Source organism: Toxorhynchites rutilus, chromosome 2, assembly GCF_029784135.1.
Source record: "Toxorhynchites rutilus septentrionalis strain SRP chromosome 2, ASM2978413v1, whole genome shotgun sequence".
Lineage (NCBI taxonomy): Eukaryota > Metazoa > Arthropoda > Insecta > Diptera > Culicidae > Toxorhynchites > Toxorhynchites rutilus.
The window spans coordinates 323,365,319-323,380,921 of record NC_073745.1 but is presented as its reverse complement, the minus strand read 5'-3'; the positions used below and the strand labels follow the sequence as shown (position 1 = coordinate 323,380,921).

Sequence of the window (15,603 nt, the reverse complement as noted above, 5' to 3'; positions counted from 1 at the left end):
ATCCACTTACAAATAACATGTTTCTCCGAAACATGGAATAAATTTTTAATACTGAAAATATGATAGAACGAAGGCACCCCTAAATCGGACAATTACTTCCTCGAGTTTTGCTCTTATCAACACTTTTGACGATCCATTTTTATTTATATAGATAGAAGACGATATAGGAGTGCGTTTTATCACATTGAAATCCATTTCCACTTTCGAACGAAGATCTATTTCGTTACCGCAAACATCAAATGGACTAACAACGCTTGTCAATATGTAATTGTAGAACACACGCGAATTTAATTTTTCGAATTTTTCCATTTTCCTTCAGAGTTTTCCGAAAATTTTCAATTGTCATGTTCGGTTGGAATATGTTTGGTTGAAATATGTGCATTATTTTTATGGAACACCTCTTCTTTCCAGAGGAGGAAGGGGCGTCATACCATCATAGAAGCATTTCTCATACTCAAAAACTCTCCCATCTCATGTTTGACTCCAGTTGCTTGATTAGTTCTCGAGTTATGCAGAAGTTTGTGTTTCATTTGTATGGCAGGCCTCATGTCCTTAGAATGGGGGTTGATGTGTCGAACTACCACAGAAACGTTTCGTGCCCCTAAAACCTCCACATGCCAAATATGGCTCAATTTGCTAGATTATTTCTCGAGTTATACAGAAATTTGTGTTTCATTTGCATGGGAGTGTGTTTCTTGTCCCCTAAAACCCCCACATGCCAAATTTGGTTCCGTTTACTTGATTAGTTTTCGAGTTATGCAGAAATTTGTCTTTCATTTGTATGGTAGCTCTCCCTTAGAAAGGGGGATGGAATGTCTAACCACCGTAAAATTTTGTTTCATTTGCTTGATTAAATCTCGAGTTATGCAGAGATTTGTGTTTCATTTGTTTGGCAAAACCACCCCCCCCCCTTTTAGAGAGGGGGTGGAGTGTCTAACCACCATAGAAACATTTATTACACCCTAAAACGTCCAAACGCCGGATTTGGGTTCGTTTGCTTGATTAATTCTCGAGTTATAAAGAAATTTGTGTTTCGTTTGTATGGCAGGCCTCATGTCCTTAGAATGGGGGTTGATGTGTCGAACTACCACAGAAACGTTTCGTGCCCCTAAAACCTCCACATGCCAAATATGGCTCAATTTGCTAGATTATTTCTCGAGTTATACAGAAATTTGTGTTTCATTTGCATGGGAGTGTGTTTCTTGTCCCCTAAAACCCCCACATGCCAAATTTGGTTCCGTTTACTTGATTAGTTTTCGAGTTATGCAGAAATTTGTCTTTCATTTGTATGGTAGCTCTCCCTTAGAAAGGGGGATGGAATGTCTAACCACCGTAAAATTTTGTTTCATTTGCTTGATTAAATCTCGAGTTATGCAGAGATTTGTGTTTCATTTGTTTGGCAAAACCACCCCCCCCCCTTTTAGAGAGGGGGTGGAGTGTCTAACCACCATAGAAACATTTATTACACCCTAAAACGTCCAAACGCCGGATTTGGGTTCGTTTGCTTGATTAATTCTCGAGTTATAAAGAAATTTGTGTTTCGTTTGTATGGCAGCCCCCCCCCTTAAAGAGGGAGGGGGAGTGTCTACCCAACAAAGAAACATTTATTGCATCCTAAAACCTCCACATGCCGAATTTGATTCCGTTTGCTTGATTAATTCTCGAGTAATGCTGAAATTTGTGTTTCAATTGTATGTCAGCCTAGACCACCCCCAGACAGAGGGGGGAAGGGTCTCGAACTATAGTAAAAACCTTCCCCGGCTCCAAAAACCCCTACATACCAATTTTTACGTCGATCGGTTCAGTAGTTTCCGAGTCCATAAGACAGAAATGTATTTTTATATATAAAGATTTTTGAAAAATTTAGAATATGCGTAAGAATAGACTGAATTCAAAAAAAAAGACTGAAACAAAATATTTCAGTCTATTTTTTTTTTATTTTGGTGTTTAAACAATTTAAACAATTTCCTACATTTCATTCTTTGACGTGAATCTCGTAGGTGTTCTAGTTTCTGAGCTACAATTTTTTTGTAAAAATATACAAAAAAAAACATTGCCCCTTTTCAAAAATTTCATTATGATCTTTTATTTCTCAAAAATTAGGCTTGATGGTGCTCGAAGAAAATTAATTCATGGAAACTGGAGATTTGCCACAATTGTTTTTTTTATTTTCCCGAATATACTCAAAATTTCATCAAAAAAGTTGTTCTTTCATATATCATATATAAGAAATTTTGCAGCCGGCAATTTATAAAGTCGGTTACACAGTGCGCCAAAATGGATAAATAATGGACAAAAAAGTATTTAGAAAGAATGATTTTTTTTAAATTGCTGAAATAATTGTTTATAGACTCGATTTTATGGAAGAACACATAATTCAAATGTGTACGGCAAAATTTTGCTAAATGCTACCGTTTCTGAGATACAGCGATTTGAAAGTCATTTTTGAATGCGTTTCAAGTCTTTTTAGCCTGGATATAAATTTTCCTAGAAAAGAACGAATTTCATTATATATTTTATTTTATTTTTCGAGCAGAATTTTCCCAGAAAATAATCGTTTGAATTGTTTTGGATGTTGCAGCGCATAACAAATGTTACTTATTGACGAATTTCATGCCATCTCGACTGGCCATTGGCAGCGATATCTTAGATTATAGTGAAACGTTGTGTGGCGTAAAGACATTGATCATTTAATCAACCTTACATACTTGAACTATTCGAAAAAGGGTTAGACTACTTTTTGGAATGAGCCAAAGTTTTATTATTTTTTTTACAAAAACATAAAACTCAGAAACTATAATACCTACATGGTCAAACAATGAAACGAAGAAGATTATTTCATAAACTTTCACAAAAAAACCAATATTTTTTTTTAAAGGTGTTTCACTAAAAAGTATGCAAAGTTGCTTAATAACCAATGTCTTTACACCCACAACGTTGCACTGGCCTTTTGAGATGGTGCTGCCAACTCCTGAGATGAGTTGGCATGAAATCCGTCGATTGCAAAGTGGATCAATATGAAAATGCTGGACCAAAATATTATAAGTTTATGAAATAAGAAAATCACGAAAGAAAAGCAATCAACTTGTGAAATATGTTTGAATCGCTTAAAGACAAATATGTACAGATCGAAAATAGTAACTTGATGTGTAAAGGACTCGAAAACTAAAAAAAAAAAAAAGATTTGTAATCATGTATATTCTCAACAAAACCTTCTATCATAAAAATTAAAAAATAACCACATCGCCTTATTAATTTAACTATTCCAGTTGAAAATTATCTATTCTTTTGAGAAAATTTACTTCTAGCCTCAAAAGACATGAAAAACATCCTAAAATGACCAAAAGTGGATAGTTTTCAGTCAATTTTATTTTAAAATCACTGTATCTCAGAAACGATAGCAGTTAGCAAAATTTTTACCGCACACATCTTCGACTGCAAAGTATTTTTCTATCTATATATATATATATATATATATATATATATATATATATATATGTAAAAATGGATTTCTGTCTGTCTGTCTGATTCTTATGGACTCGGAAACTACTGAACCGATCGACATTAAAATTGGTATGTAGGAGCTTTTTGGGGCCGGGGAAGGTTTTCATGATAGTTTGAGACCCCTCCCCCACTCTAAAGGAGGGCTATCATACAAATAAAACACAAATGTCTACATTACTCGAGAAATAATCAAGCAAATGCAAACAAATTTGGCATGTGGAAGTTTTAGGGTGCAACAAATGTTTTTACGGTGGTTAGATACTCCGCCCCCTCTTCTAGGGTTGGGGGGGGGGGTTTCTACCATACACATGAAACAAAAATTACTGGACAATTAATCAAGCAAATGCAACCAAATTGAGTATCTGTAGGTCTTAAGGTGCAATAAATGATTCTATGGTGGTTAGACGCTCCACCCTTTCTCTAAGGGGGGGGGGGGGTCTGCCATACAAATGAAACACAAATTTCTGCATTATGCGAGAATTAATCAATCAAACAAAACCAAGTTTGGCCTGTGAAGATTTTAGGGGGCACGAAACGATTCTATAGTGAATAGACACTCCCTCTAAGGGGAGAAGAGGGGAGGGGCATGTCTCTAATCTATCATATTTTCTGTATCAAACATTCATTCCATGTAACGGAGAAACATGTGATTTACAAGTGGTTGAAAAATCTTGAACGTGAATTGTGTCTGAAAATAATCTGATATTATAATGATGAGTTTTGGTAGAAGTACTACGATTGTTTCAGGAAAAGGTTTATTCAACAGGGTCGATTAGAAGATCAATCAAAGAACAGTTCTGCGACTGGACTCATGAACTTGCGCTTAGTAAAAAAACGTGTATGTCTGAAGGTATTACGAACAAAATAACAGTAACAAAAAACAAATTTTGGGCGGGACGAAGTTTGCCGGGTCAGCTAGTACTTCTATAAAATCGGATCTAAAATGAATAATAAGAAACATTGAAACAATTTTCAAAATCCTACTTTTTTTGTCCACTGCAATAATTGATACCAAATTTTATATAAAAAAAACAAAAACAGCTTTTTGAGAAAATTGAGATTTAAGTGCTATTTTCGAAATGAAATTTAAAAAATAATTGTTAACAGTGCATATTTTCTCCATATAGCCCCAATAATAATCTACAATATTTCGGAAGACACCAAATCAACTAGAGTCAAAATGGCAAAGCGATCACGCAAATTGTCCTTTTTGGTCATACAGATTGCAATTGCTAAATTTGAGCCAAATGAAAAAAAAACAAAAAATAAATTGATGAAAAAAATCGTCACTTGCAGTGGAACAGCTTAAACGTAAACACCAAAAAACATAATCTTGTGATCACTAACTTTTAAAACAACCGTCAACGGTGAAAAATGGGTTTCTATCAAATTTTTGTTTCCATTTTCAAGCCCTTCAATTTCAGTCCATTCCCAATCCGGTTAAGTTCCACACGACAAACACTCGTGTTCAATCGATCCCGTAAATCCATTGTTGTTTTGTATTGTCCCTCTGAGAGCTACCACAACTTTCGTCATATTTCCCTACTTTCCATCGTAACCGCTTAATCTAGTTCCCGGACCTCCGAAACACAGTACCTCTCCTGGCAGGAAAGGAAACCATCAATATTTAGAACTTGTTTGTCTATTTGCAACTCTCGGCGGCTCCACTCTATCCAGCTGGCATTCTCTCGTAACGCCCGGTCACCCGTGGTTTGGCACACGGTTCTAAGCCCTCCCCTCCTCGCGTGAGGCTTTCTGTTCTGCTTTCTTCTGGCCGCTTGCCGTACGAAAGTGGACTTTCTTTTTTATATTGTTGCACTTCCGACTTGCATATCGTACATTTTTTGCCAGCCTTTTTTTCCGAACGACGACGACGACGCTTGGCTTGAGCTGTTTATGGGCGGCGTTGGACCATGAGTTTAGTAATTTTATGACCACTTTTTCCTCATCCACAACATCGAACAAAACGTTTTGCTGTTTTGTGGGGGGATGGGGAGGACGAGCGTAGATATCTGTCTTGGGTTTGTGTTTTGTTTTGTTTATCACACTTTCCATCGATTCGGATGAATTGAAAATGCTGTTTTTGATTAAGTTCCAAAAATGAAATTTTACGGCAGCGGGATACGGGATAGTTATCTTTGCTCCACAGTTGCGTTACTCGTACTCCGGAAGGCTTTCAGCACGTCCACATTATCGCTAAATTAGCGTATAAAATATAAAATTTTATTGCCACCTAAAATTGTTTGCCGACTGGTGGCGAGTGAAAAAAAAAACAATGGAACATACCCACATCCTCCCGTACACTTGCTCCCAGGGCTATCTCTCGTAACTGGGACTGGGAATAGAGTGTGAAGCTCATTTAGGGCTCTACTCACTCCATTACGACCCGTGCGTTGTGCCGTGCTGTGGGCGGACTGCAAGTGGCCTCTAGCACCTAACAAACCGGTTAGTGAAAGGGTAAAGGATGTAACAACCGACCGCGCTCACATCCGACCCGTTATCCTCGGGGCGATGGCGAGCCATTCGAGCTGCTACTGCAACTCCCAAATGGCCGATAATCCTTTTTCCGATTTTATTATAGCTCGCGCGCACACATACACACACATTTTCCACTTGAGTTCTCGCGTAAAAAAAATAACCCACCGGGGGGGAGAGAAGAGGGAACGGTACACGTATTTACGTACACGGGAGAATTGCTTGCCCAGTTTCCCGGATCTGAGGGCTCCCGTAGGCTATTTACTTACTTCGCATGAACGACCGGTGTGAGGTGGTAATCCTTTTAGTGAACTCAAACAGCACCAAACTCTGACGATTTTTGGGGAATATGAAGGTGAAGCGTGTTGTGGATTTATGAAGCGGAGTCAGCTCTATCTCAATGCAATTTAAAATGGTTGAGGAGTCAAGATGAAGGTTATTCATGGCTTTCTTAAGAAAAAAATATCAATCTACTATAATTTGTGCTCGAGACACGGCCACATTGTTGACGTAGAAATACGAAGTTTTTCTGTTCAATTTATTTGTTCGAATTGAATATCGAAATTCTTTTTTCTAAATCTGAATAGCCTTGAAAAATGGATGTTATTAATAGAATATTGGTATAAATCCGAGGAGGAGACCCATTTCTTGGAAACCAGCCAATATATAAATGCAGAACTTCTAAGCAGTACTGATTGTTGATGATATCATCTTACTTTGCAATTTTTTATAAAAGGTGCAACTTCTACGCTGTTTCTGAAAGGTTTTGATTCATTGAATTCAATTCAGAGGCGATATCTATAGGTCAAATTTATTGAGTTGAATGCATAGCGGATGTCTCAAATACAGTTAGAAAGGATACATTCCCTTCTAAATCCGATATCAACTCCTGGCAAAACGCTGTTGTACATTATTTTCGACGTAGTTATATTCCCATGGTAAGAACAGCTTGTGTGTTGTTTACCTATAATATAAAAACTTCAGTTATACATGCAGTGCACTTGTCTTTATTTTAACAACATTTGAGTTTTGTTAAAATAAAGACGTGTTTTTTTTGTAACTGGCATGTCTAGAAAGTAGATACTCGATGGAGACATTTGTCTTGTTGGCATTTGGTTGCATTTCTCTCAGCACTACACTTACATTATTCTTATCATTGGAGTTTGATATCAGACTGACCTCCCGCAACACCTGGATTCCTGATCTGAGCCTCGGGGGCTGCTGAGGTGGAGCTCCCAAAGCCTTTTTTTTTTTGTTGTAAGCTCGAGCTTAACCCAATCGCCCTCAGGGTCGACTCTTTTTTCTTTCTTTACCTAACTCTGTGTAGGTGCGTGTCGATGTCCGGTGTGATTTCCGCCCGACTCCTGGTCGCTGACTAAAGAGGGTCTCTGCAAGCTGCTAATTGATTTTTCCGGCGTTATTATTTAACCCCGAATTAACGGGTCCTGTTGGAATGGAAAGTTGGAATTATCCACGATTCTATTTTCCGAAAATGTACCTTTATAAGGTACATACCTGATTCTATCCCACTCGCGAACTCGCAATTCCAATTTGTTGGAGTATAATGACTAAACCTTACTTCGATTTTATCAATTCGCCGCTAAATCTTTCAACTTATATTTTTCGTGTTACTCATTTGCTGCCAGGAAATGAGTTTTTCTGGCAGTCATTCTTTCATCTGGTCTGAACATTCTGTCTTTCTTTTTTTCGCTTTTCTCGGTTTCTTCTGTCTTCCTTTTCTTATTTTCTTTTTCCAGGTTTCATGTGTTCGTGTACTGTCGGCTCAATCTAATCCATAACACTGGGTATGTATAGCTAAGTACATGTAGGATTATCTCTTAGCCGTTTATGGTATCGGTTTCAGTTGTCACAAAACATTATCAAAGTACGTTTCATTGGTGACAAAGTCTCTTTTAAAAAGTTTTCTGTACCGTTCAACATGGCATTCGCGGTTATGCTTCATTACTTTAAAACAATAGTAGCAATAGTTCAAAGGACACTGCAGACGAGATTTGCACCATTTACGGGCGTGGTACGATGGCTATTAGGACCCTCCGCAATTGGTTTAAAACAATTAGAGTTGGAAATCACGAGTTGAAAGGTGAAGACCGCAGCGGCCGCCCAGCAACGGTGGATATGGACATTATTAAGACTGTGTTCACTAGAAATCCGCGGATCCTACTAATACTTCCAAGACAACGGTATATAAGCATTTAATCACGATGAGATGTACGAATCGATATGAAGTTTGTGTTTCACATCTATAGACGGAGACCAGCCTTATGAACAGCTTCTCTACGTGCGATTTGGTTCTCCAGCGACATGAGAGGGGCCCTTCCATTAAGAGGATTGTCACTGGAGTCGAGGCTTGGATTTCATACCAAAATGTGAATCGAAAATCTTCTTGATCTAAATAAAATAGACCTTCAACTGTTGAATTCCTTCTCAATTTTATTTCTATTTTCTATTCAGTTTGTCTGAACTCTTTGATTTTTTTTCTGAAACATTGCTAGGAAAATTTTGTCGTATCTCTTTTTTTAGTTTCCAGCAAATCCCCTCTGGCTTCTTGTTTTCCCACGAAAATCATTATCAAAACAACTCATGTGAATCTAATTTCGAGAATTTTTATTACAAATCGAGATAAGCTGGCCGAGCTGCTTATGTTTTTATAATAATCAGACATTGGTGGATTTTACGGATTCTGATGAACTTCGAAACAAATCGAAAGTTCATGCCCTTTAGGAAATTTTACAGGGAGCTGAACAAGCGATAATCTGAAGATGCAATATCTGACGAGTACGGCGGATGGAGAAGCTAATCCCAGCCAAAATGAAACAAAAAAACAATTTGTCAAACAGACATGAGGTTTGACATTGTACTGGTGGAATACGACGTCTTTCATTCTGGCTATTTCTGTTCTGGATGACTTTATTTCGTTCGGTTACGAGCAATACTTGTTTTTATCGACTGGTTACTTGGTAGGACTTGTCATTTTCGAGACTGAGAGAAGAGAATGATTTCTCTATTTGCTCCTTTCATTTCAGCCAAATTCAGATTGATTCATTTTAACTAATTGCATTGAAGCGAAATCGGCATAATCTGTATATTGGAACACCGATTGTTCTGTTTCGTTCTTCTCAGAGTAGATTTCCTTCAGTTTTTATAATAGACAAGCTGACCGGTGAACTTCGTCCCACCCACAATTGATATTTTCATTTATATAATTTCGGACACTCAAGTTCCCACAGAAATTATTTTTCTGTACGTGATCTATATTCGTGGTATATATTTTCTTTTTTGACATTTAAACCTGACGCAAACTAAGACACATCAAACTTGATACTGACTGCTCAAATCCGTTGCTCCCTTCTCGAGTTAAATCGTGAGGAACGGACAACAAATCATTTTTATTTATATAGATGTTAATGTATTTCTCAAACAACGTTATTTAACGATTCCCCGTGAGGATGCTCTATATTCCCAGCTCCCTCATCGTAGACAAGCATTGGTATGCAATTTCAATTTACAATTTACTCCAAACTAAATCGGCTAAAAAAACGTCTGAGCGTATTAATATGAAACGTTCACAGAAGCCTAGAGGATACACTCGGCTAAATATTTGCCTGCAAACGTTAGAACTCGCCGCAATATTTGCAAAATTGCAGATGATTTCGGGAAATACAACAAAAACTTGTTTTGGTACTACAGGTCGGACTCGATTATCCGGAGTATTGATTTTTATTTCACTCCGGATAATCGAGTCAAAACATTTTTTTTTCTTTATTGTTTTTTTTTGCATGTATTTTTCGTTTTTTGAAAATAAAAGAGGAATTTGATTTCTGATTCATCGCCTTAAAGTCAGAAAAAACCTTTCTCACATAAAAAAAATAATTTATCCAGATTCTCTCAGGAGGTAACAGAAGATCATATTTGATGAAAAAATGCAATGCAGAGTTACAGAACTTTTTTTTTGTTTCGGACTCTGTTGCCTCATACTGGCTCTACATTAGAAAGTACGCTACGGAAGACGATTCTGATGCTTTCATTTGAAAGATGAGAAAATTTAGTTCAGGATATAGTAGTGGAACAACTAAATTAGTGAATTTTAATAACATTTTGGAAGTGAAACACTTAAAAGTTAATATTTTTTAATGTGTTATTATTAATTTTATCCTAAAAATTTATATCAAACTAGATTGTTTCTATCAATAAAAATGAAGTTCTTTAACCGCTCCACAATTTGTTCTTTGGCATACAACTTCTATCTTTCTTAATTTAGCTGCAATATCGATATAAACGATTCCTGGTGAAAATTCAAGCAAAATCTTCAAAAATCACGATTTTTACCCCACTGTACATGTAATAGCCACTTAAACTTCACCTTAACGTTGAAAGGTTACATTTCTTCATGAAATAAGTCATATTTGAAATATAAAAAAAAAAATCCAAACTGAATATAATCGAGTCCAAAATTGTATATAATCGAGTCCGACCTGTACTGTATTCTATTAGTCAAATAATTTCATTTGATACCAATATTGAGGGGATTGCAAAAACTACATAGTCGACCATTTTGTGGCGGCGACCTTTTCGAATTCAAATCGAGATATAGAGCCATTCAAGCCATCCATCCATTTTTTGCGGTCAAATTGAATTTTTCAAGGCACAGAAAAAGCAGTTTTATAATGACAGTATAATTAGATGTATGTTCCAAATTTCAGATCAATCATTCAACAGGAACGGGGTCAATTTTCTATTAATGTGGGACAACCCAACAAGCAATCAAACATACATAGAAACAGGTCAAACTGAATGAAACCAAAAAGTAATTAGTTGTTTGGGGACTGCGGCCATCTTCAAATTGGATTTTTCATTATCTGCTATGTTCTACTAGTCGAGAACTTTCTTTTGATACATTTTTGGGCATTTTTCCTAAGTAACTGTGTTCTACTAGTCAAGCCCTTTCATTTGATACCCATATTGATGATGTTCTGAGGAAATATGCAATTCGCCATTTTGGAGTGGCCGCCATCTTGGATTTGCATTTTTCATAAATAACTGTTTTCTACTAGTCAAGCCCTTTCGTTTGATACCCATATTGATGGGGTTCTGAGAAAATATGTAATCCGCCATTTTGTAGTGGCCGCCATCTTGCATTTGCATTTTTCATAAATAACTGTGTTCTACTAGCCAAGCCCTTTCATTTGATACCCATATTAGCTATTCAATATAGAATTATTAAACAAATTATTCTAAATTTCCGAAATTCAATAATAAAATACTCCGGATAATCGAATCCCGGATAATCGAGTCCGACCTGTATTTTGAAATCGATACGAAAAATTTCAATAAATTTTTTTTCATCAAGGCAATTAATTAACTTTGTACACTTTTTCGGCAGTTTTCTAAACTGTCTTTCGATTTGTGGTGCGATCATTACCTCTTGAAGTATTCATCATCCAAGACGAAGCGGGATAGTTCACAAAATCGGTAAAAAAATGGTTTTTTATTTCTTCCCAGCAATGTTGTCCACTTCACCTTCACACACCAAGATAAAAAATATGTACGTAAAATATTATAATACCTGATAGTTGTAGCATGATTAAATGATTAACATTTCAACTGTATGTGTTGATTTTTCATGAAGTTGCATCATGTCAAAAATCTATTGAAATTTTCGACTTCACACTCTATTCCTCTCATTTTTTTATCGAGTGTATTTTGGATAGCCTGTATTAAAGGAATAAAAATCTCAAAAACGTCGGAGAGAATCAATAGGGCAAAATCGACCGTATTTGAACATTCAGTTATTGCTTGACCAAAATCGTAATTATTAAATCACACATGTAGGTAGAGCTAAGTTCAAGACTTCTTCAATACAGATAAATGAAATAGTTCAATGGAACACCCTTTAATGTTCTAAGAGGTTCGGTTTAAATTTTAAGATAGAACACACAAACAATACAAACAGTATATAAAAAATTTCTTATTTTAGGAATTGCTATTTGTCTTTTACATATTGAAAATAATTGTATCCAATGTATTTAGGAGATCTTGCATTGGGCATGACTGTCCATTCCACCAAATGTAAATGCAAAGCATGTGTGCATTATTTATTTACCAATAAAAATAATGATTTATAATGATAAAAATATCCTAAATTGGAATCATTATTCAGTGAATAGAGCTTTCGCTTGAGCTTGAGCTTGAGCTTGGGTAGACTGTACAATTCGTAGTTGCTCTCCGTGATTTTCCTGAACCAACCAAATTGCACAAAGAACACACAGAATGACGCTTGGGACTAGCAAATCATTCTCGTTGTGCAATTTTCGGCGATTCAAGCTTTAAATGGTCAATAACGACGCCGGCCACGTCCTTACAGTCACCAGGGGAAGGGAAGGAATGTTAGTATGATATTCGCCGCCCGAAGACCAGAAGGGTCGCCTCTATAGCGTGGTTCCCTAGCGTTTATCATGGAAGGGATAGTTTTTAGTGGGAATGGTTAAGAAAAAATCAGGATTCACTGCGGTAAGTGATGTGATTCTAAAATCTTAAATTTTATTTTTTTAATATTTAAATTTTTTAACTTTTAATTTTCAATTTTTAAATTTTTTCAATTTTAAAGTTTTCATATTTTTAAATTTTAGAATTTAGAAATTTCTTTTTGAAATTCTCAGATTTTCAGATTTTAATTTTTTGATTCTTAGACTTTTAGAATTTTAACAATTTTTATTTTTGGGTTTTTGAATTTTTAATATTTAGATTTCAACACGTTATGCCCCGACTTTCTCCCGCCGCGCCCTCCATTCGGTGCGCATCAAGAGCGTCCGCACAACATCAGTGTCGGTCCCAGCTCCCAAAGATATTTATTGAATAAATAAAAAATACTCAGCAATTCGACTAGAAAGTAGTCACATTTTGTAAAACATCCGAAACCAAACCGTACATATTTTCATTTTACTACTCAACAACGGATGAAGAACCTCTAATCTGAGTTTATAAACTCATTCTAGTGCCTGGAATTGAAAAACAAGGAACCAAAAAACTAATATAAATATATAAATGCTTTCAACTAACTAACTCACTCCAAATGAAAACTGAAATTAGAGCCTTCTGACTCAAATTATGAAATTCTGAAATTTAAAATCTCTAACATAATTAAACCCTGGACCTGACCATGAACGCCACCCAACGGCGAAAACAAGACGAAGTGTATTTAACCTTGCATACAAATCATCTCGTCCCCACCGCGAAATGGCGCTCAAAGATTCGATGCGCCTATGAACGAAAATGCGACCGAATCCTATGCAATTGCGAAAAGTAGACGAATACACAGAATTGCAGCGGTACGGCTGCCAATGCAAATCAAATGAAACCAGTATGATGTATGTGTGATAGAGAAGAGAACCTTGCTGGAGAAGAGAAGAGAGACTTTGAGAAAAACAGCTCCACTTAGCTCAACAAAACAAACACCCTCTCAACACATACACACAATTAGGAACGTCACCGCACATAACAGCGTGTGACCTTTAAGAGCAGAGAGTCCGTGGTACGCGAGAATCAAAGAGACTTGCACCTCATATCGCTTCCAAACTTTCATCTGAAATACTGCTTAAGAGAATACAAAAAAAAAACTTAGCGGCGATTTGGCCATCGCATAACGCCTGCAGATTCTCCCTCGGTGATACATTCACTGCGGCACACAAACACACACACACTTCGTATTAAAATAGAGGAAAAAGAACACACGATAACAAAATCCCGTCCGCATTATAATTAATCGTGAATAAACGCGAACAACTTTTCCTTCAGAAATATGAACGTCACTTGCAAAGGCACACAATGTTTTCAATGCTTTTTTCATTTTGGAAAGATCACTTTTTCGCCGATTTTCGAATTGCACACCAGCTGACGCGGAGCGAAGAAAAATTATGTCTACACCCGACGACGGTCCGATCCTCTCTATTCAGTGAATAGAGCTTTCGTTACAGAAGCAAATATATATATTGAAACTTCTAATAAAAGGTGCCAAAAACGGAATCAGTTAGTCGTTTTTGAGCGAATTAACTCCAACCACTCGCGTCACCTCGCATCACTCCACGCGTGTCCAACGGTCGATTGCGAGAGTACAGTTTGATCCTCTTCCCTAGACGTTTCGATAGTCATTGCCGCGAGACGGGTAGAGCAAAAATAAAACGAAACACTATAAACACACACACACAGCGCCCAACCGATAACAAGGCTCCATTCGACCGGAAGACTGTAATCCAATAAAATATAAAACAATTCCACCCAATATTAAACTCTTGACTCTTGATCTTTGCGTTCGCTCTGTCCGTTTGCCGACTTCGTTGGCTTTGCGAAAGGAAATTTCCCGCCGCCAGCCAGATTGTTTCTGTTCGCAACCCGTTTCTGTTCCTCGGTCCGGGCTGACGGAGGATTGTAGTGGGGGAGGCGGAGGAAACCTCCGCTCGATTCAATCTTTCCAGTTGTGGCCGAACGCAAGAAGAAACTCTTTGGCATTTACTCACCTCATTAGTATTCCATCGGTGTCGCTGGGTCGGGAAATGGTCAGCCCGTGGTAAACTTTCTAAATTTTCCGGAAGTTTGATCGGTTCGCCATCTGAAACGGGAGGGAAAAGAAGGAGATAGACACGAGATCAGCGGATAAGCGCTCGGAATGAAATTGAATGTATGAAATGGTGCGGGAGTGTGGGTTAAATTGTGTGGAATTATTATCCCGCGCACATTCACTGCATTTTCCACTCGCGGCTCGGGACGAGTTAATTTGTAGAAGTGCCTCGAGATGGAAGCTGAAGTTATTAGCTTGTATGTTTTTTTTTTTTCATTTCAAGATGTAAATTCCATTTGTTCGCCGTCAAACAATTATTAAATATACACCCTCTGTTATTCGGAGATAAATAGGCATTGATTGTGTATTTTTACGACTTAATTCTAATTTTACGAGTCGGTTTTATGGTTAACCTTCCTCTGTCCAGCCGCACTCCCTCTTTTCCGGTGGTGAGGGAAAATATAATTTATTTCCCTTCGAAGGCGAGAACTTTCACTCTTGTTGCCGGCTCCCGCTGGCAATGAGAGCGAACAAAAAAACATGTTTTCCACACTTGGAACAAATCGAAGGATCGTGACTGTTGGCATTAAATTTATTAACTCTTATCTGCGCTCCCTTAACAACTGCTGTTAGTCCATTTGAACGACGCACCGCCATCTTTCTCGTGGCCAGTCCTGGGCTTACTCACTGGTCAGCAGCCGTGAGAAAAAGCGCGTTGACCGGGGCCATTAGGAACCACAAGCCGTCATAATTCGTCTATTTATTGCCTATGCTAACACTTTTTTTCGCCCTCCGAACCCTACGCATGACGACTACGCATGGTAATGCGTTTGGCTTTTATGGTGGCGCTTGTTTTTGTTCCGGGGCGTTTAATGTTGTGTTTTTTGTGTTTTTACGACAGGTTCAAAAGACCAGCGGGGGACCACCAGCTGAACTGAGATCGGATTCAGAGTATGCAGCTCAGATCCTGCGGTGATCGCGGAGATTGCGCAACTTTCACACTTTTATTATACTTTGTATGTAGATAAAAAAAACTCGCATCAAATTTCATA

The 15,603-nt window shown here is 37.4% G+C and overlaps 1 protein-coding gene across 7 annotated transcripts in view; it reads right to left on the bottom strand.

The window, feature by feature from the left end:
- The window catches only part of LOC129764388 (calmodulin-binding transcription activator 1), a 675,564-nt gene that overhangs the window by 128,881 nt on the left and 531,080 nt on the right, over positions 1–15,603 (bottom strand). For all 7 annotated transcript variants that reach the window (XM_055763402.1, XM_055763405.1, XM_055763406.1 and 4 more), the window contains one exon: positions 14,511–14,602. In XM_055763402.1, the coding sequence (XP_055619377.1) occupies positions 14,511–14,602 (92 nt within the window). The remainder of the gene's footprint in view (positions 1–14,510; positions 14,603–15,603) is intronic.